This window comes from Sardina pilchardus, chromosome 13, assembly GCF_963854185.1.
Source record: "Sardina pilchardus chromosome 13, fSarPil1.1, whole genome shotgun sequence".
NCBI classification, from domain to species: Eukaryota; Metazoa; Chordata; class Actinopteri; order Clupeiformes; family Clupeidae; genus Sardina; species Sardina pilchardus.
Genome location: NC_085006.1, coordinates 16,297,384 through 16,319,677, shown reverse-complemented (window position 1 = coordinate 16,319,677; position 22,294 = coordinate 16,297,384). Strand labels below are relative to the sequence as shown.

General features: G+C 46.9%; 1 protein-coding gene across 1 annotated transcript in view; it reads left to right on the top strand.

Annotated features, from left to right (window-relative positions):
* The window catches only part of gucy1a2 (guanylate cyclase 1, soluble, alpha 2), a 51,377-nt gene that overhangs the window by 25,005 nt on the left and 4,078 nt on the right, over window positions 1-22,294 (top strand). Inside the window, exons 8-10 of the mRNA XM_062552461.1 lie at window positions 3,799-4,284; window positions 6,553-6,696; window positions 19,044-19,198. Coding sequence (XP_062408445.1) covers window positions 3,799-4,284; window positions 6,553-6,696; window positions 19,044-19,198 — 785 coding nt within the window. The remainder of the gene's footprint in view (window positions 1-3,798; window positions 4,285-6,552; window positions 6,697-19,043; window positions 19,199-22,294) is intronic.

The window sequence follows — 22,294 nt, the reverse complement described above, 5'->3', positions numbered from 1 at the left end:
ATAGACTCACACATGTATATTCAGACACAGAGGGACACACTTGGCATGAGCAGGACCCTTAGGGGTGGAGGGGCAGTGGGGGAGCTGAGAAGGACATGCCCTCTCCACCCTGTGTCTCTCATGGCCCCTTCCACACAGCAGAGCACAGGGCTGCTCATATCCTGACCGCCATCTTTATCTGTGTGAACAGCAGTGGGAGAAAGTGTTTCAGTGCTGGCATTTGGCAATGTTTCTGTCTCGTGTTTTTTTTTTTTTTCACATGGCTTTTTTTTTGTTGTTTTGTTTCACACCATCTCATTCTCAGTGAAACAAGAGAAAGAGAGCGAGAGAGTGGATGTTGAAATTTGGGGAAGCAAAAAAGAAAGACACAAACGGAGCAAAAGCGACACAGAGTTAAAAGTAGAAGATTGGAGATAGCATCATAATAACAGGGAATCTACAGCAGGAACGTAACAGAAGCGTTCTGTTCGCGATGCTTGAAAGCGATTTTAGAAGACTGGTCTATTTTTTTATCGAACGTACACGCCGCTAACACGTCTGGTGTAACTACTTCCATCGATTATAGTGGAAGCTAATTCTTGCAGCAGACATTGCGCGAACAGAGCGCTTCAGTTCCGTTCCCAGTGTAACTTCACTGCAACGCAATAAGAACAGCAGGTGAAAAAAAACAGCCAGAAAACCAACGACCAATGAGATGGACAGACAGAGAGGGGATAGCGAGAACACATGGGGCTGTTGTCCATCCCATATGGTGGATCTTCAGACAGATTGAGATGCTCTCAGACGGGAGGCTACTGTTTGCTTTCTCTTTGACGTCCAATCCCCCAGACCTACAGTCCTGCTCCACTCTAACACATGTTGCAAGCCCTGCCTCCAAGAATGAAGAGAACACTTACTCTTAGAGGAGGAGGAGGAGGAGGAGGAGGGGGAGGAAAGAGATGGATTGAGAGAGAGAGAGGGTGAGAGAGAGTGAGAGAGGGGTGATAGAGGGATAGAGGCAGAGAGAGGAAGAAAGAAAGAATGAAATAAAGAAAGAAAGAGCGAGTTAGACAGAATGAGAAAGGGGTTAGAGAGAGTGTACAAGCAAGCCTTGGAATTCCACCATAGCAACCAAGGGCTAATAAAAGCAACATGAGAAAACAGTCTTCCCCCTACTCAGAGAGAGAGAGAAAGAGAGAGAGAGAGAGAGAGAGAAATACAGAGCTTCTGAGAGAGATCGTGTGTGATATAAAAAGAGATGGAGCAATAGATTGAGAAAAGAGTCCAAACATGGTGAATGAGGTGTGTACAGTACTTTGAACAAGAGGAGTCATATTTAAGGAAAGAGAGAGAGAGGTGAGAGAGCCAGAGAGATAGTTAGTGGGCATTAAAGCGCACTACAAGGCTTCAGCTCTTTTGATCCTCTCTCCTTTCTGGCCCAGCTGCAGCTGGATACGGTGTGTGTGTGTGTGTCTGTGTGTGTCTCTCTCTCTCTCTGTTAGTGTGTGTGTGTGTGTGTGTGTGTGTGTGTGTGTGTGTGTGTCTGCTGGGAATCTGCTCTGGCTCTGTGCACACACAACTGTCTGGCTTTTGAGGAGAGTCGCGTGTGTGAGGGAGTGTGTTTAAGGGTGTGTATATTTTCAGAACAGGAGCATAGATCCCCAACAGCAGGACTGAAGCAGGAGGGTGCTCAGTGTGTGTGTGTGTGTGTGTGTGTGTGTGTGTGTGTGTGTGTGTGTGTGTGTGTCTGGGGATGTGTTGCTGGGATTTGTTTGTGCTGTCATCTGTTGACTTTGGTATGTGTGTGTGTGTGTGTGAGAGAGAGAAAGGAAGAGAGGGAGAGATTCATTGAGGGTGTATGTGTGTGAGTGTGTATGTCTGGGGATGTGTTGCTGGGAATTGTGTGCGCTGTCATCTGTTGACATTGGTATGTGTGTGTGTTCATGTTTGCATGTGTGCACTGGATACTCTTACGTGTGTGTGAGCTAGTGAATGTTTGTGTGTGTATACTGTATATGCTTGTGAATGTTCAAGAGCGTGTGTGAAATCCTGTCAGGAGTGCACTGCAGATGCAGGGGGAGGATTTTAACTGTGACACGCAAGGAGGATGCAGAGAGGTGGGGGAAGGTTTCTGCTGTCGCACAGGGCAGCTCCTGTTTTCACAGAGAGAGAGAGGGAGAGAGAGAGAAAGAGGGGGAGAAAGAGAGTGCAGGAGTACCCAGACAGTCATGGCTGACTGCACACATTTGCTAAATGAGTGACCGACCCAAAGCGAGCGGCAGCCTGTGTGTCTGTGCATGCGTGCGTGCTCACCAATATCTGTTTGACATAACCGCCTGAATGTCAACAAAGATGGGCACACGGAAAGCAGACTCACCCCTCTCTCTCTCTCGCACACACACTCTCACACACTATTACACAATCATACTCACAGACTCTCTCTCTCGCACACATACACACACTCACACTCGTACTACCTCTCTCTCTCTTGCACACACACACACACACACACACACACACACACACACACACACACACACACACACACACACACACACACACACATACACACACTACCTCTCTCTCTCACACAGAGAGAGCTCCCCATTACAAATACATTGTGGAAACTCCAAATGAGGAGACACAAAATGTGTCTCTCATTTTCTTTACCTCTTTCTGCTTCTCTCTCTCTCTCTCTCTCTATGTGATGTCCCTCACTTCCCCTTTTTCGCTATCTATATTGTCAGCTCTCTCTCTCTCCCCTCGCTCCCTCACTTTCGTTATCTATATTGTTAGCTCTCTCTCTTTCTCTCTCTCTCTGTCTGCTTCTCTGCTATAGCGGTCTATTGAAGTCGTTTGGAAAGTCATGAGCTCTGTCTCCCTCAAACCTGAGCGCCTGCCTGTACAAAATGAATGTGCTTTCATTGACCGGCCGTTCGGTCCGGTGAAGTGACTCTGAGCTGAATACATCTGAGTGTGAAATGTGCCTGACGAGCTAACCTTTCATCATCACTCTTTCTCTACGCCTCCTTTAGTTCACACAAATCATCCTGTAGAACCCCCACTAATGGTCATGCACTATCTAACCGTTCTACCTCCTCTCCTTCTCTTCTCTTCAATGATAGACATTAAGGGTGCTTAAGACGTTTACAACCTTATGTGTATATATAATAGCAGGCGACTGTTTTGTCATCATAATGTGTACTCAATTCATCAGTCAGTCACTCAGTCAAGCTCTGTTCATATACAGTACCACCTTTTGTGAAAAATTGCAATAGAAGGTGCTTTGACGATAAGGTAAAAGAAATGAAGCAATAAATACAGTATGGTAAATGAGATGCATAATGATAATGCAAATATTAACATAATATTTAGGCAAAGCAAGGAAAGGCAAGGCAATTTATTTATTTATATAGCGCATTTCATACTCCAGGTAGACACAGTGATTTACACAGTCAAGGCATTACCTCAAATTAAAGTGTACTCGACTCCGCTTCGTGTCGTGCCTAGCAACGCCCCTTAGCTGTTCTACATTTCAGTATACACCATGGCCTCTCGAGGCTTATTGCTTAAATATAAAAATGATAGAACTCTAGTAGTAGTATCCCGTCGTCTCTCTAATGTAAATATAAAAATAGTATTTAGCACTATTAGTATTAGTATATAAATCTAAATATGATAGAACTGTAGTAACAGTATCCCGTCTCTCTAATGTAAATATAAAAATAATATTTAGCACTATTAGTATTAGTATATAAATCTTAATATGATAGAACTGTAGTAACAGTATCCCGTCTCTTTCTGTCCGTTCCTCCCCAGGTGATGGAGATCAAGGGTCAGATGATCCACGTGCCGGAGTCGCGCTCGCTCATGTTCCTGGGCTCGCCGCGCGTGGACAAGCTGGAGGAGCTGATGGGCCGTGGCCTGCACCTGTCCGACATCCCCATCCACGACGCCACGCGCGACGTCATCCTGGTGGGCGAGCAGGCCAAGGCGCAGGACGGCCTGAAGAAGCGCATGGACAAGCTGAAGGCCACGCTGGAGCGCACGCACCAGGCCCTGGAGGAGGAGAAGCGCCGCACCGTGGACCTCCTCTACTCCATCTTCCCGGGCGACGTGGCGCAGCGCCTGTGGCAGGGCCTGCCCGTGCAGGCCAAGAAGTTCGACGACGTCACCATGCTCTTCTCCGACATCGTGGGCTTCACGGCCGTCTGCGCCCAGTGCACGCCCATGCAGGTCATCAGCATGCTCAACGAGCTGTACACGCGCTTCGACTACCAGTGCGGCATACTGGACGTGTACAAGGTAACGTGTGTGTGTGCAGGGGGGTGTCGTGTGCACAGAAGTGCACGCACATGGGCACAAATACACACACACACACACACACACACACAAAGGTGATCATGCACATGGACACACACACACACACACACACACACACACACACACACAAGGGCACACACATATGTGCACAAACACACATGTGTGTCATGCATTTGGTTAATGGGCTGTAAACATGTTAGCTCTGTGTGTTGGAGCAGGACCCTGGATGTACACACACACTCTCTCTCCCTCTCTCTCTCTCTCTCACTCACTCACACACACACACACACACACAGACACAATGTATGTATATGTTATAAAGCTATTTGTATGTGTATATGTGTGCTCTGACCTACACAAAAATGCAAACCTATCCTTCCACTATGAGAGTGAGATACTGAATGCTCACAAAGACAGGGCTCCTGTAGGCAAATAATTACCACATGCCAACACACGTCCATGTTTACACATCACAAAAACATACATGCATTTGCATGCTTTATTCAAATGCAAAAAATGTATAGATGCATTGAATGAGCATCTTTTGCATGTTTATATTCTTATGAGTCATTATGGAAAAACCCCTTAGAATAGTCTGCATGCTTTTGCTTCCCCTGTGTAGGTGAGTGTGTGCATGACAGTGTGGGAGTATGATAACATCCCCTCACCCCCAGCCCTCACGCCACAAACTCCAGTATCAATTTGTTAGCGTGTTGGTGCCTTAGCATGTTTACAGCACAGCACAGCATAGCACAGCACAGCACAGCACAGCACAGCACAGCACAGCACAGCACAGCACAGCACAGCACAGCACAGCACAGCACAGCACAGCACAGCACTTTATTTGTTGGGGTCGTGTTTTCCCCGGGCGGTGGAAAAATACGGCCTGACAAATGAGCAGGGTAATCGCACTTAACAAGCGTGTGTCAATAATCTGGCATGCCAAAGTGACTTTAGTGCATTGGCCAGCGGGGCCATTAACACAGACCACTCAGCCCGTATGACTGGGGTGGGGTGGGGTGGGGTGGGGGCGGGGGGGGTGGACTGGAGTTGAGTCAGCACAGGGGAACATGCGACACAGGACAACGTCCTACCCCTCTATCCCACTCTCAAACACTCTCTCACTTGAAGGCTTTAAACACACACACACACACACTCACACACAGACACACACACACACACATTCACATTCACACACGCACGCATGCACACACAGATTCACACACACACACACACACACACACACACACACACACACACGTCTCTCACTTTAAAGCTTTCTCTTTTATACTCACACACACCTCCCTCTTCTTTCTCCCTCTCTCTTTGTAACACACACACACACACACACACACACACACACACACACACACACACACACACATACACACACACACATACACACACACTCACTCACCCAAACCCCAGGTGCCTGTCTCCTGTGTGTGTGTGTCCCGTTATAGCTGGATGTAATTTGGCCGACGTGCTTAGTCAGCACCCTTCATTTCACGCGGATTAGCAGCTCATTTCCCTTATTAACCTTTCGCCTGGATAGACTTACAACAGAATATGAATATATACAGTCATGTCTACGTGTGTGTGTGTGTGTGTGTGTGTGTGTGTGTGTGTGTGTGTGTGTGTGTGTGTGTGTGTGTGTGTGTGTGTGTGTGTGTGTGTGTGTGTGTGTGTGTGTGTGTGTGTGTGTGTGTGTGTGTGTGTGTGTGTATAGTGTTTGTGCCTCGGTCTGGTTGGATATCATTCCACAGGTTGTAGAATGTCAAGTGAGCTATTGTAATCTAATCATAAGTACATCATCTGTTTCCCTATCAGTACAAAGTAATGTGGGTTTATGTGTGTGTGCTGGTGTTTCTTTATCTATTCCATTAGCCATGCATAGAGGTTAGCAATGTCACTGTAATCGAATGGTCTCTTGTCCAATTTATGATTATATGTGTCTATTATACATCATGTGTGTGTTGATATACAATGCTTATTATCAAACATGCCATCACACTATACTGATGGGTTTGTATCATCCACCAGAGGCAGACATCCCTGGTCTAGAAAGTAAAATTCCTGCCATATATTCTGAGCTGGTTTACTAAATGGTTGGATCAAATACTTGACAGGACTTTTAGTTTCTGAATCCGGGATGTCCGCCTCTGTCATCCACACTGGACATTCCATAATCTAGTGGCCACCCCTTCGTGTGGGTCTGTCTCCTCTAAACTCTCACGTCTGTCTCCACAGATCGAGACAATAGGCGACGCCTACTGTGTGGCGGGCGGCCTCCACCGCAAGAGTGACAGCCACGCTCGGCCAATTGCGCTCATGGCCCTGAAGATGATGGAGCTGTCGGAGGAGGTGCTTACACCGGACGGCAACCCAATCAAGGTGAGCAGAACCGTTTACTGGCTAGTGGCTACTGATCAAATGATGAAGTCCTGGGGGAAACATGTGGACACGTACATTTACATTACTCAAAAAAAGTCGGTGAAATTCCAGGATGAATCTAAAATCCACTATAACCTTTACAGGCAAACTTAATGTGATCTTCTCTAAACTTCTGAATGTGCGTCTCCAACATTTCAGTGTTTCAGTACTTTTCAGTACAGCTCTTAAATTTCAAAACAAATCATCTTCTTGTTTTCTAAGTAGCAGGATGCTTAACGGTTGCAACTTCTGGTCACAGGTCAGTCGTCATTATGTTAAGTCCGCCTACCCACTTTATGTATGATGTGATTGGCCCGATAGAAGTTACCTCGCGGCAGCTCGCAAGCCAACAGAGAGTTGCTAGACTACCCTGGCAGCAACTTAGATTTGCTGCCGCTCGGGGCGTCTAGATTTCTAGGCTAGCAGAAGGATGGATCTTTAGGTATAGCTTTTGCAGTTTGACAATATTTACATCAAGGTGAGTGGAGGCAGCTTCTGGCTACTGAGTCTGATAGAGGTGCTTTCTGGCTACTGGTCAGTGAAGGCCTGGGGTAACATTTGGACGTGTACATAACGTGTGTATGTAAAACATATTGCGTGTACATCTATGCAATGAGCCGTACCTTAAAATCTCCCTCCAGAACGTTCTTAGCTAAGCATACCTTCTCTGAGAGATATGTTTGTCTGGTGTTTTGACCACTATACTGCAGAAGGAAAGATCTTTTAGTCATAGCGTCTTCAGTTTGAGCAGCTGCAGAGCGACCCAAAGATAAGCCCTGGCCAGGTCTGGGGTGTGTGCGAGAGATAGCTGTTACTGCTGTTCAGATAGCAGCTCTAGCTCGGAAACTCTGCTGCCTGGCAGGTGGCCATACGTAGTTTGATTTCAGTGAAGAGATGTGTGTGTGTGTATGTGTAGGCCTGCACGTGCACACACTTTTTCACAGGGGAATAATACGCTATGGTGGTGAACGAATGCTGTCCACGATTTCCTTATTTTTGCAGAAGCACTCCATATTAATCTACATCCTTGAGAGATGGCAGTCTGTGAAGGCAGTCTGTGGAGCAAGGACTGCATCTGGCGTGCAATTTGTTTTGGGCTTTAAATGATTAAGTAGAGCGTCACTGATGAATTAGTGTTTGGGGAGGCTCACTGTTACATTTGCCTTCGTCTCAAGACTTCAACTGATTAATTCAGCAGGTTTTGGTGATTAATCATCTTTTCATGAACTGATGTTCCTTTCGGGAGGATCAGGCGCTGGGTGCATTTGAGGGGAAACGGTCTGTCCTTGTGTGAGTGTGACAAATATGAACACTCAAGTCAGAATGTCTTTTTATGTTTGCTGCTGACAGGCAAGTCATGTGTTGTGTATGTGTTTTTGTGTGTGTGTGTGTGTGTGTGTGTGTGTGTGTGTGTGTGTGTGTGTGTGTGTGTGTGTGTGTGTGTGTGTGTGTGTGTGTGTGTGTGTGTGTACATATGTGTATCTCTGTGTGTGTTGGGGAAATTATTTTTGGGGGAATATTTTCTGAAAAGCGGATCTCAGTGGCATCAGAGAACAGACTGCATCTGACAATGATTTGTTGTCTCATTCAGTGACTTAGCCAAGTGTTTCAAATGGATCTTTAATGGATAGTTCCCCAATTTTCAGTGTTTCACAGAAACTTTACTGAGAACATACACACACACACACACACACACACACACACACACACACACACACACTGAATAGATGAGTGACTTCATGAGAGGGGAGCTGAGAGTGGAGCTGGGGTGTGTGTGTGTGTGTGTATGCGTGTGTGTGTCTATGTGTGTGTGTATGTGTAAGCGTGGCTCGTATGGGAGCGAGTGGCAGGGGACTCCTGCCATGTTCGTCGCCAGCGCCGCCATTACCATGCAGCGCGTCGCCTCGGAGATAAATTCACACGTTGGTTTTCACACTCCCCCGTTTCTGCGCCTGGCCCTCCTGTCTCTCTTTTTTTCCACACTGCTTGTGTCTCTCCATCTTTGTAGCTTCTCTCTCTCTCCCCCCCTCTCTCTCTCTATCTCTCTCTCTCTGTTATCATTCCTGATGCTCCTCACAGACCAGCCCTGTCAGCCTTGTATGAACTCTCCCCTCTTCATCTGTCACTTAGCGCCTCTCTCTCTCTGTCTGTTTGTGCCCACATCCCTCTCTCTCCCTTTCTCTTCTCTCTTTCTTTGTCATTCTTGCCATCGCCCCTCCTCAAAGCCATGGCTTCTTCTGCCTGCTGAATCTGCATGTGTCTACTATGTACAGTATGTGTGAGAGAGACTGTCTGTCTGTGACCGAGAGAAAGAGAGAGAGGGAGAGAGAGAGAGGCATTGTGTGTGTGTGTGTGTGTGTGTGTGTGTGTGGGGGGGGGGGGGGGGGGGGGGGGGGTAGTAGAGGAGTGTGACAGAGCCAGCAATGGTTCCATTAGGGGAGAAATGGGAGCCCAACTGCTCCCTTGCTGCCTCATGCCTTCCCCAGCACAGAGAGAGGGAGGAGGGGATAGAGAGAGAGAGGAGGAGGTAGAGAGAGGAGAGGCAGAGAGAGAGGAGGGGGTAGAGAGTGGAGGGGCAGAGAGAGAGGAGGGGGTAGAGAGTGGAGGGGCAGAGAGAGAGGAGGGGGTAGAGAGTGGAGCGGCAGAGAGAGAGGAGGAGGTAGAGAGTGGAGCGGCAGAGAGAGAGAAGGGGAAGAGTACTTACATGTGTCCAATAGGCACCTTCGCTCACCCCCTAGCATTCCGAATTACATCGTTTCCAGCCGAGCTTGCATTCGACTTGCAGCTAGCTGTGGGGGCAAAACGTGACCTATGCAGCTAAATCACTATTTGGTAACACTTTATTTTAAGGGGTCTACACCATTAAAAAGGTTCCAAGTATCTCCACACTGCATTGGTAGACTTCTGAGGGTCCTGACATTTAAAACGAGATACTGAGAACTTTGGAAGTGCACAGGAAGTTTATTAAATTGTTTGTACAAGCAGTACCTTCATAGAATCTCTCCGCTGGCCGCCATCTTGTAATGAAGTCGCGATAAGTCGACTGACGAGCACGAACGAACAGGAAGGACATGGGAACAGATTGCAAAAGTAATCATAGGAAATATACAGTTATACTGTCTACATGAGCATAATGAGTACACGGTATGAACGAAGCTCAAAAGGTTTGCAATATGTTCCCCTGTCCTTCCTGTTTGTTCGTGCTCGTCAGTCGACTTATCGCGACTTCATTACAAGATGCCGGCCAGCGGAGAGATTCTATGAAGGTACTGCTTGACCTGTAACTCAACCGCCCCAGGGCAATCACACACATATGCACACAGACACATACTCAGACACACACACACACGCACACACACCCACACACACCCACACAAGGCATTCAATTCAATTCAATTAAATTTAGTTCAATTCAATCATTTGTCCTCAGAAAACATGGGAATATAGAAAGAGAACATGCAAGAGAAAGAGAGAGATAGTCAGAGAGAGAGAGAGATAGATACTCCACACACACACACACACACACACACATACAGTGTATTGACGAAGTGTAACAATGTTTGTAATGTCTGTATGTTTAATGCATGTTTATATTATTTTTGTTTTTATTGATTTGTTTAATCATTATTATTATTCCTGTGAACGCTTTGGCAATGCATCATATGGTTTGTCGTGCCAATAAAGCATATTTGAATTGAGTTGATAGAGAGAGACAGAGAGAGATAGAGGCCTCTTCTCAGCATGGTGCTGATAGAGATGACTGGAGATGAGAGGGTGGAGACTGGGCTGGAGTGTGCACTGCAGATGCATGGGCATTTACGCTGCTGCGTAGTTCTCCCTCTCAGTGACGTACACACACACACACCTCACTCTCATCAGCTGACAGCCGACACTCTACTGACAGATTAAAGAGAAGAGCTGTCAACCTTCACTCCCCCCCTCTCTCTCTCTGTATCTCTCCTCCTCTCTCCTCCTCTCTCTCTCTCTCTCTCTATGATGACAACACAAGATGACTCAATTGCACTCTTCCGCTCTTTTTTTTGTGTCTCTCTTCCTTTCCTTTCAATAACGCAAACATGCCGCCGCCGCCGCCGCCAACACCTGTGGAATGACGGGGCTAGCACATCATCGCGCGTAATTAATAGACGGCCACAATGGAGCTCCTTTGGCAGAGAGCATCGGAAAGAGGGAGAGAGAGAGAGAGAGGGAGAGAGAGAGAGAGAGAGAGAGAGAGAGAGAGAGGGAGAGAGAGGTAGAGAGAGAGAGAGAGAGAGAGAGAGAGAGGAGTGTGGTCAGGCTTAACTGGAGTGATTGTCACCTCGTGAGGATGCTTGCTGTGTAATGGGGCCCGTTCAGTGGCGGGGGGGTGGGTGGGGGACAGGGGCGAGGGAGGGGTGGAGTGGGGGTGGCTCGTGGCAGCACAATGGGGGGACGGAACACAGAACGCAGTTGCCATGGCGATAAAAAGAATCCTTCGCTATCGCTTTATAATTGATTGGAAGGTTTTTTTTCCCTCCCCCTTTTTCTCCTCGGTACACAGATGATCGTTAAGAGTGGCGGCATTAGGTCCGCTTACCTTGGGGGACAAAAGGGGAGGGGATGTGGGAGTTTTAAGGATGCGAAGTTGATTTACTTCTTCTTGGGCTCTGTAGGACACCGTAGGGTCAGGCTTTTGCTCGTTGGCAAGAGCGCGCCCTGCAGAGAGACTAAACGTGCACTCCAAAAATATCTCTGTGAGGGGGAGAGAGAGGAAAAGAGGAGAGAGAAAGACCAAGAGGAGGGAGATAGAGAGGGCAGGGAACATCTCTCTCTCTCTCTCTCTCTCTCTCTCTGTCTCCCTCTGCCTCCATCTCTCCATCTCTGTGTCTCTGTAGGCCGTAGGATGTGAGTCACTCATTTGGTTGATGTGTAGTGGGGTTAAGTCTGAGTGTCCCTTTGGGCGGTGGGCTGGGGGCCTGGAGGGGAGGTGCTGATGGTGGTGACTAAGCACGGCTCCAGCTGATCAGCCGGGGGTTGTGTGTGTGACACACACTCTCTCTCTCTCTCACACACACTCTCACACACACACACACACACACACACACACACACACTCAGAGAGAGAGAGAAAGAGAGATCACAGATGCTACCTAGCTTTGGAGCATCATCTCTTGTTTTCAGTCTCAGCAACAGGGTGTGGGTGTGTACTGTGTAGTGTTCAGTATGTGAGTGCGTATGTGTCAGTGTGAGCATATTGTTCCCTTGGAATTATAATTCAATAAATTATAGGTTCTGTCTCATTATGAGATATCGAGGTTTAACGTTTTAGAATCCCACTGAGTTACATTGATATGTGTAACAAGTCTCTTTAAATACAGAGTCTACAAATGCATATAGCTTCATGAAAAATCTATAACTCAATATCTATGTCTATAACTCGTTTTTGACATAAATGACAGATAGACCCTTGTAACACTACACTATACGCCAGTGTTTCTTAATGGGTCTGGCATTAGGACCCTCAATTTCCATAAAGGGCACATTCACACTAGACGGTTTGATCTGGTTTCGAGTTCAGTTAGACCAATGGTTCGTGAGGTTTCCTAATGTGAACACATTCTACTGGACCTGGGTGTGGATCAGGGTCCGCTAGAAAAAAATTGTCTGCGGTAGGCCTACGGCTACAGCTCGTTACAACTCTGGTGCTATTTGAATGCTATCTGTTCCAAAATCAGGAAATAAACTGCTTTTTGCAACGTTGCCAAATGATATTGGTAAATAGACGATAGTGTTTCTGACATTAACGGACCCAGGTCTGCAAACAAAAATGTCATGTGAACAGAGACTGGCTGGGTCAGGGCTAGGGGGAGTAATCACACTTGTGTACAGTCCAGTTAAACGGACCCCGGTGTGAAGGCTACCTACTGTAAGTCATTCAGTCACATTAAGTGCCTGTACTTGTTTGGAACATGCTGATGTTAGGCACATTTGGAAAGTCCTCAACTCCAGTGTCACCTTTCAAAGTACTCGGCAGGTTTGTCTTTGAGAGTAGGGCGCTTTGTTTCCATGTTGTGTTTTAGTGTTGATGGTGTCATGCTCTCATGTGCCAGCAATTCACTGTACACCACACACTGGGGTTTCTGTCCCTTTTTGTGCTCAACATAAGTGAATCCATATTTCATATATTCAGGATCACATAACAAATGTGTAACAAGTGAAACATTTGCATGTGTCTGGTATTTTTATTAACAGGTGTATACATTTATGTATACAGTAATTTCCTGTATATAATCCACATTGTATGTTAACCGCAGGACAGTGTTTTATGTGCTTAAACCATTTAAATACCATACTGCCCCTGTGTATTAACCTCATAGCTGAAAAAACGGTACAGATGGGCATAAAGTCCGATCACTGCTAAGCCCGCATGTTTCCTCATCCCCACTCGCCTAATGGTTCAGTTTTTGCAAAAAGCCAAACTTGTCATGCTGAAGTTGTTAACATTAACCTTTATCAAACTCAAGTTGCCAAAGACCATTAAGAAAACACGCATCTCTCTCTCCCTCCCTCTCCCTCTCTCTCTCCCTCCCTCTCTCTCTCTCTCCCTCTCTTGTGTGCACGCTCTTGATATTTAGCGGTGTGCGGCGGCCCGTGTTGAGTATTTGCATATGTGCACGCCAGTGTAATATCACAGCATGATCAGCGCCAGCTGTGGCCTGCACCCACCACACTGTGTGATGCGCCATGTGCAGGTGAACCCAGACGAGCTCCCACTCTTACCTCAGAGAGGGAGGAAGAGAAAACGTGATTTTCTAGATCATGAGAATGCACACACACACACACACACACACACACACAGACACACACACACACTCTCTCTCTCTCTCTCTCACACACACACACACACTCACACACTCACACACTCACACACACACACACACACACACACACACACACACACACACACACACACACACACACACACACACACACACACACACACACACAGAGTGTGTTCAGAAACTGTTGAAATCTAGAGAGTTATAAATTAGCCTTATCAGGAGGTCATCTGGGTTGTGCGTATGCAGGTGTAGTGTTACATATCACAGCTAATAAGGTATGCAGTCTGCTAGGGCTTAAATCCTGGACAGGATCTATGCATGAAGGCTTTTTGAAACCAGTTGGCGTTGGATGCAAGAGTTACCTACGACATTAGGTATTAGGGTATTAGGGCCACACATGAAGAAAAACAAAAAATTTTTGCCATGACGAGATTAAACTCAAAATTCCGGGAATAAAGTTGATACCTCATATCAACTTTAATCTCAACATTTTATCATTATATGTCCATCAAAACTAGTGCTGCCACTGAATCCGGACAGTCAGTCTCAGACTCAGTTACTTGGCCGACAACTCAACAAAATGCCTTATTTTAGCCTATATGATTTGATGAAATTGTACTTCAGACTCGGGTTTAGCAACAACTTTACTAACTAGTTTTGAATGTTGAGAATAAAGACAAAATTTCAATATTAAAGTCGACATGATATTTCAACTTTATTCTCGAAATTTCGAATTTAATGTTGAAATGTCGACTTTGTATCTCGTCATGGAAAAAATATTTTGTGTGTCCCTAATACTCCGTTGTAGTTACCTAAATGTCAGAATCTCCATCAGTAAAATGTTCATGGCACATAAAACAGCGAGGCATCAGAGCTGTTGGTGTTACTTTTGAGTGCGTGCTCTCAGGTGTGACTGAACTCCCCAATTGTCCATGCTGTCGGCATGGTGACAGGCTGTGTGAATCATTCTAGAGGTATTGTGGGGTGTACTTGTTATTTCTCTGCTGTCCGGGCATCTGAGTTCTTGTGTGTGTGTGTCTTTGTGTGTGTGTGTGTGTGTGTGTGTGTGTGTGTGTGTGTGTGTGTGTGTGTGTGTGTGTGTGTGTGTGTGTGTGTGTGTGTGTGTGTGTGTGTGTGTGTGTGTGTGTGTGTGTGTGTGTGTGTGTGTGTGTGTGGGTGCGTGCGTGCGTGCGTGCGTGCGTGCGTGCGTGCGTGCGTGCGTGCGTGCGTGCGTGCGTGCGTGCGTGCGTGCGTGCGTGCGTGCGTGCGTGCGTGCGTGCGTGCGTGCGTGCGTGCGTGCGTGTGTCTTCGTGTGTGTGTGTGTGTGTGTGTGTGTGTGTGTGTGTGTGTGTGTGTGTCTGTGTATGAGAGAGAGAGAGAGAGTGTGTGTGAGATTGACTGACTGATTCTCCCTTTGTAAGACACGGTTGCCTTGCTGTATAAGAGATCACTAGTGAGTGTGTGTGCTTCTGTTGTGTGTAGTGCTTTGTTTGCCAGAGCCCAGGAGGGTTGGTGGTGAGAGAGCCTGTTGTTACTCATGTTGCTGTGCTTACACTGCGAACCGTAGAGACACATGGCTACCGGGGAGACTCAATGAGAGTCCAAGGGACAGGAATTAGATTAGAGCCAGCAGAGAGGAGGGGGAGGTGGACAAGGGTTTTTTTGCTAGGTAAAACCAGGGTGTAGCATTGCAGACACACAGTGTGTGTGTGTGTGTGTGTGTGTGTGTGTGTGTGTTATGATTAAATCATGTCCGAGCAATTATTGCACCTGCCAAACCTGTGTTCTTATGTGTATTATTTCAATTGTGTACCCAAATAAAGAAGTAAAGTGTGTGTGTGTGTGTGTGTGTGTGTGTGTGTGTGTGTGTGTGTGTGTGTGTGTGTGTGTGTGTGCGTGCGTGTGTCTCTGTGTGTGTGCGTGTGTATGCACATTTTGTCTATGTGGGCAGTTGAGTGTATGTGAGTGCTGTATTCAGTCGATCTGAGTAGTATTGTACAAGACAGATGTAATATAGGTTGTGCAGGGTGACATCTATGATATTTATTTGTAACAGAAGCTTGTGTGGCAGACAGAGAGTATAGATTGAGGCCTGGTATAGGTCTGTGATGTGCATGATGGTATCTAGAATTTTTCTCTATTAAACGTTCTTTCTCATCAAAATACATGCACACACAGGGAACACATATGCAAACATTTAAAATATATTCTTTTGACCTGTATACATCTGGAAATTCTCTTGATAATGCATTAAAACCAGTTTTTATTAGGCAATCCCTATCAGATCAGCTGAGAATTCTTGGAGCAGACTATTTGAACAGCAGAAAATACAGTACATGCGTGCCATGCCTCTGTGCACAGTGTGCACACACACACACACTCACGTACATACGCCCACACACACATGCACACATATGCGTGTTCACACACATAGTGAGTGTGTGTGTCTGTGTGTGTGCGCGTGTGTAGTTGTAGCTATGTGGGTGTGTGTGAGTGAGGGCATTCCTCGACTGGAGATTTCAGATGATCTGTGAATGTTAGAATTCTGACTCTTAAGAGTCCTGAGGCTTGCTGACCTCCTGATGACCACTGGGGCCCTGGCATGATTTCGCCTCTTTGTTCTTTAATCTGCTCAAACCAAACCAATTCCTTCTCTGCCTCAAGAATTTGTCCGTTTATATGTACAAATTTGTGTGTGTTTACAACTCGCGTGTCCTCATACACACACATGTTCACACACACACACACACACACACACACACACACATACACACAGATGTACACATGAGAACGCAACGAGCGGACTCCATTTTGCTGTTATTCTTTGCTAATTGCCTGCAGTCATGATTAATTCACTGACCCCATTTTCCAGAAATAGACTGCAGTCGTCTGCAGCCAAGGCCCACAGACCTGATCCTACTCCATCTCTACCTCTCTTGTTCGTTTGCCTTTTCTGTTGTTTTTGCATAGCGAGGAGGGGTCGATATCATGTGTTATTATTGAATAATAGTGATAATAATAATAAAAGTGATATTAAAGTGATAGTAAAGTATACTTAAGTATATAAATATCTAAATATATTAGGCACTTAGAGACACAGGCTACAGAATATGTAGCTAAACCGCACTGATATGCAACACTCAGCAGGCAACTAGCACAGAACAAAGAAGAGGGGAGGAGAGAGTGGAGGAGTGAAGTAGAGGAGAAGAGAGAGGAGGCAGCAGATCATTAGAAACCTCCCCCTAAAACCCTTCAGTGAGATAATCACTCCTCAAGAAGAATCCCCTACACACACACACACACACGCACGCGCGCACACACACACACACCCACATGCACACACACACACACACGCACACACACACACACACACACACACACACACACACACACACACACACACACACCTTGGTCAGCCATTAAGTTATTCGGTTGTGGATGAGCAAGCAGAATAGTACCAGAAGAGGCCTGATAGATAGCACTTAAAGCTGTGTGGTTTGCCTTGCTGTGAACTTTAGGCATATTTTATTTTAGATTGGGGGGGTGGGTGGGGGTGGTTGCTGTGATAGATTCTGCAGCGCCCCCCTGCCGCACCCCGCGCTCTTCCCTAAATCCGTCTTTGGCTCGGTCTCAGTGTTGTAATAATCTAATATGGCCAATAGTGTGCTGGTGTATTTCGGGAGTCATGATTCAGCTTGGCTGGGCGAGGACGGCGCACTCTGTGCACCGGGCATGAAATTGTATTGTGCAAGTAATGGAACAAATCCAGTGGTTTTCCAAACGCAGCCCTCAGCCACTCCTGATCCCAGTGGCAGGCGCGACGGCGTCCTTGAGGTGCTCGGGAACGTTTCGGAAAATACCCTCCACTTGAGCTGAGGTTGTGATTGTGGATTAACGTTGGATACACAGGGAGCGGCGCGAGACTGATTGGTTAGTTCCAGAGAGTGTGGAGACGGATGCATCTATAGCTCTCCCGTGTTGACCTTGTGACATCCCCCTCTTCTCTCTCTCCCTCCCTCTCTCTCTCTCTCTCTCTCTCTGTCTCTTTCGCTCTGTCCATTTTTATGCTCTCGGTTCTACCGCTGCTTGTGTTGCCTATTAAAGTGACCATTCTTATGCTTCCATCAGCTTGTTTAACTACAGCGGTCAGCCAGGGGTCAACACTCTAGCAGTGTGTTACACGCAGTGTTTGTAACTGCAGAGGATGCTTTTGCTCTGATACACATTTTACAACTGACTGATGTTTACCTTAATCAATACTCCATCAGTCCAGAGAGCTGTGAGGTGTAAAGCACTTATATCACACAACAAATTAAAAACATTTCACTTCCAGACAAGGCTAGTTAAAGAGGTACTTAGAAAGTACTTCTCATCATCATGTTTGTCTACTCTAGTGGAAGTACTCAGACAGAAGTCTAATGCCTCATATTAGTAGAACCAGACACTCAAAATCCCAAACCTTTCTAGATGACAGTAACAGTTAGTGTCCCAACTCTTTTGTGTTGTTCAGCTGGGGAACTAAGAACTGCACATTTCTTTCAGTTTCCCCATGCACTCAGTGGCAGGGCAAATCCTTGTACAATTTCCACATTGATCATTGAACTCCTTTGTGTTCATTAAAAAAGAGAAACTCTGTTCAATTTGACAGTACTGTTCAGGCTGAGGGGAGGGGGGGGGGAATTGTACAATTTAACTCAACAATCTTAAAGTGTAACTCCGGAGTAAAAACAACCTAGGGTCTATTGATGGGAGTTAACAACTTCAAACTTTTGATTGAGAGCAAAATTACGTAAATTGGTGCCATTTTGAGCAAGACCATTTATTTGTTGCAGTTCTTATGCAGGAAACGCAATATTGTAAATGTGAAAAAGCAGCATCATCACACCACTTAGCGCTGGTTCTGTGTGCCCATGCTGTGGTCACCATGGCAACACAGTGGCGTACAGTACATGACATGCTGGCATCCGTCTTTCGCTGGGCGTTTTATTGTAGTGTATCATCATCGCCGCTCTCGCCAGCGTGGCCCCTGGCTAACGCAAACAGATCGTCTGCAACGCAACAGGTCACTGAGACCAAACAGCCACCCCATGCATGTCCCTGATGTGTCACCCACACACAAGGAAGGCGGCTGAGTGGGCAGGGGTGCAGGGGTGCAGTGAGACCCCCGTCCTGGGGCGAGGCTGATGTTAATGTGTGCTGCTCTAAAGTGACCGCAGTATGCTTGGTCAGGTTGGTCAGTCCTCGAGACTTTTCACAGATTGGTCTCGTTTGGTTGACGGTGTTTAACAATGTTCAAATGCAATAAAAAGTCTCATTGCGGAGTTTGAAATCCTGTGTGATTTGAATTCCTCTGCTCATACAGGTCTCAAGTGGGAAAAAAAGTTTCCATTTTGGTCTGATTGATTTTAACCTTCTGCATGTCTTTTTTTTCTCTCTCTCTCTCTCTCTTTTTCCTTCTCTCCATTTCCTCTCTCTCTCCCTCTCTCAGCTCCGGATCGGGATCCACACGGGCTCGGTCCTGGCGGGGGTGGTGGGGGTGAAGATGCCCCGGTACTGTCTGTTCGGGAACAACGTGACGCTGGCCAGCAAGTTTGAGTCGGGGAGCCACCCGCGCTGCATCAACGTCAGCCCCACCACACACCAGTAAGTGTCCAGCGCCGGGCCGGGCCGAGCGGCCAGGAAGCTCGTTAAAGCTCAAGTGGAGTTTTATGCTGTTTGTTACGTAAAAGATGCATGCCAACTGTTACTGTGGCCTGCAGCAGACACCTTTATGTGTGTGTGTGTGTGTGGGTGTGGGTGTGGGTGTGTGAGGGTGTGTGTGTGTGTGTGTGTGTGTGTGTGTGTGTGTGAGAGTGTGTGTGTGTGTGTGTGTGAGAGAGAGAGTAAGTGTGAGTTTGACCTCATTCAACCTGAGAGGCCTATTTCTGATCCTTTGAAAGATCATCTTAGGTTTAAAGGATTATATTGATGGTTGCACATTGGTCTCTCTCTTTCTCTTTCTCTCTCTGTCTCTCTCTCTCTATCTCTCTCGCTCGTTCACTCTATCTCTCTCTCTCTCTTTCTCTTTCTCGCTCTCCCTGTGTGTGTGTGCATGTGTGAGAGAGTGAAAGATTGGATCAGATAAATGTAGTCACAGATCATTATGTACAGTAAATTTGCTGTGCTTATGTGAGTGTGCGTGCATGCATGCATGCATGCGTGTTTGTGTGTGTGTGTGTGTCTGCTGAAAGAGAAATCAGGTGATCAGACAAGTGTCGTGGTGGTGACCACTGTCAGCATGGCGAGGACTGTATTAGGGTTTGTTCCACAGATCAATAGGCTCTTACTAAGACCAGAGGTCAAACCTATGGGACTGTGAGTGTCTCATTGTAAGTCTGGCTTTGTTCAATGACTGCGTACCTATTGAGTAGCTCTCCTCTAATGTAGCCGTGCGCTATTGAACTGTTGTGGCCTATTCCTTTCAGCTGAATGGAAAATGAATTGCGCCTGAGTTGAGGTCAAAGACGCTGTGACCTGTTCGGCCCATTTTTGAAATCGTTTGGTCTCATGCAGCCGTCTGTGATGACCTAAGGGGAGGAATAATGTGCAGGACTGTTTATATAGATGACACACTGTTTAGATAGCGTCCTCGAGTGTTTTTTCCACTAATATCTCCCCTGACGTCAAGAGAGAGCTGTTGTTGAAATTGATTTTTATCGTTTTCACGCTAGAGATAATGTGCCGTATACACAGCGTGTGCCAGCGCAAAATAGCTCAAGGTATTAAAACCTTGTCATGTCATCAAAACATATCGTTCTTACTACTGAAACTATGTCACCAAATGTGGTAACGAGCACATCTTTGAAGAATGTTCACAGCACTGTGTGCTGCAGGTCTCTGAGGGCCCTATAAGGGCCATTTGGCATCATAGTGAGGACAGACCCTCTCAGCAGCCTCTCGTGTCTCCTTCTCTCCTCCTGCTGTGTCCTCACAACTGAGGCGAAGACCGGCCACTCCAGCTCCACATGCCCGCAGCTCCTCTCTCACAATCTCCAGGTGTTTGTCTATCTCTCTTTTTCTCTCTCTCCCTCTCTCTCTCTTTCTCTGTATTTCTCTCCCCTCTCTTTCTCTCTTCTTCTTTCTCTCTCTCTTTTTCTCTGTATTTCTCTCTCCCTCTCTCTCTCTCGCCTCTTCTCTCTCCCTCTCTTTCTCTCTCTCTCTCTCTCTTCATATATCTCTGTCTCTCTCTCACTCTCTCTCTCTCTCTCTCTCTCTCTCTGTAGCCTCTACTCGCTCTAGTACGCTGCAGCTAATTACTGCCCAGACCAAACTAATTCGGCCAGCACAGCACAGCCCAGCGTACTCCCAGATGCCACGCTGACTCACGCTCCCCGCTGACGCTCTCTGTACCCGGCAGCCAGACGACACAGACGAGGCTCGGGCCAGGAGTCGGAGGCTTGGGTGGGGGTGGGGGTGGGGGTGGGGTCGGGGGGAGGGAGGGCTGCCATTCTCCCACAATGCTTCAGTCTGTGACTTGTGTCATCGTCATTATCTGTGATGACAATGTGACGGCAGCTGTGACACACGAGGCAGGAAGTGGCTTCGTGTCGGCAAGGACACTCCTTTAGGTGGAAGCAAAGACATGACAGATCACTTAAGAATTGTGGTATTTAGAAATCGGTAGAATCGTTTTCCGTAAAGGTTTTCAGTGTCGGAACAAATACGTGGCAGGGCTTTTACTCTCCGAAGACAGATCTCCTACCTCTGGATACACGTGCCCACACACACACACAGTCACTACGGCCCTTATTTCACGTGTCTGCGGACTATGGCGGTGAGCAGGGCTGAACTAACCCCCTTGGCAGTCCCCTTGCCTCTGGGGACCGTCTCATTGGTCAGTTCATCCTGGAGCTGTTGGGCGAGTCCGCCAGCTCATTGTCCGCCTGAATAATGCCAGGTCCGTCCACTCCTCCTCTTGGCCCCTTTTGTCTGTCCATCCATCTAGCTGTCCGTGGGTTTCTGTTCCCTTGTTAGGGCCCTTCCCCTGAGGATGTGGATGGGGAGAGGTTAGCCTTCAGAGGAGAGGAGGGGGGGGGGGGTGCTGCAGGTGAGCATGTGGCCATAAAGGTCTGCAGGCTGGACTGGATTTAACGGGGATCCACTGGGGAGTTATCCCTACATGCCCGACTGCAGAGACATATTTCATGCGTTGTACACAGTCAACAAAAATACCTGTGCACAAATACAGACACACACACACACACACACACACACACACACACATACACACATATACGCACAAACACACACAAACACACACAGTTTGTAGACGCAAGTATATACACGTGAGACATCTGTATTCACACACCATACTGTACAGACATGTACACACGTACACACGTACACACACCACCCACACACAATCACACGTGCAGGCACACACTCACACACATACACACACACACACACAAACACCCTATGGACTGGCCTGTCATGTGAGGAGTCATATATATGTGGCTGTATGTGAGAACGAGAGAACAAGAGAGAAAGGCAACGGAGAGAGAGAGAGAGAGATCAGCTGATTCCTGTCTGCATGTTTATTTCAACAGTGTGCACTTAGAGAGAGAACGAGGGAGAAGAGGACAGAGGGAGAAGAGGACAGAGAGAGAGAGAGAGAGAGAGAGAGAGAGAGAGGTGTCAGAGAGATCAGTTGAATTCTGTCTGCAGTCATCCTCTTTACATGTTTATTTTAACAGTGGG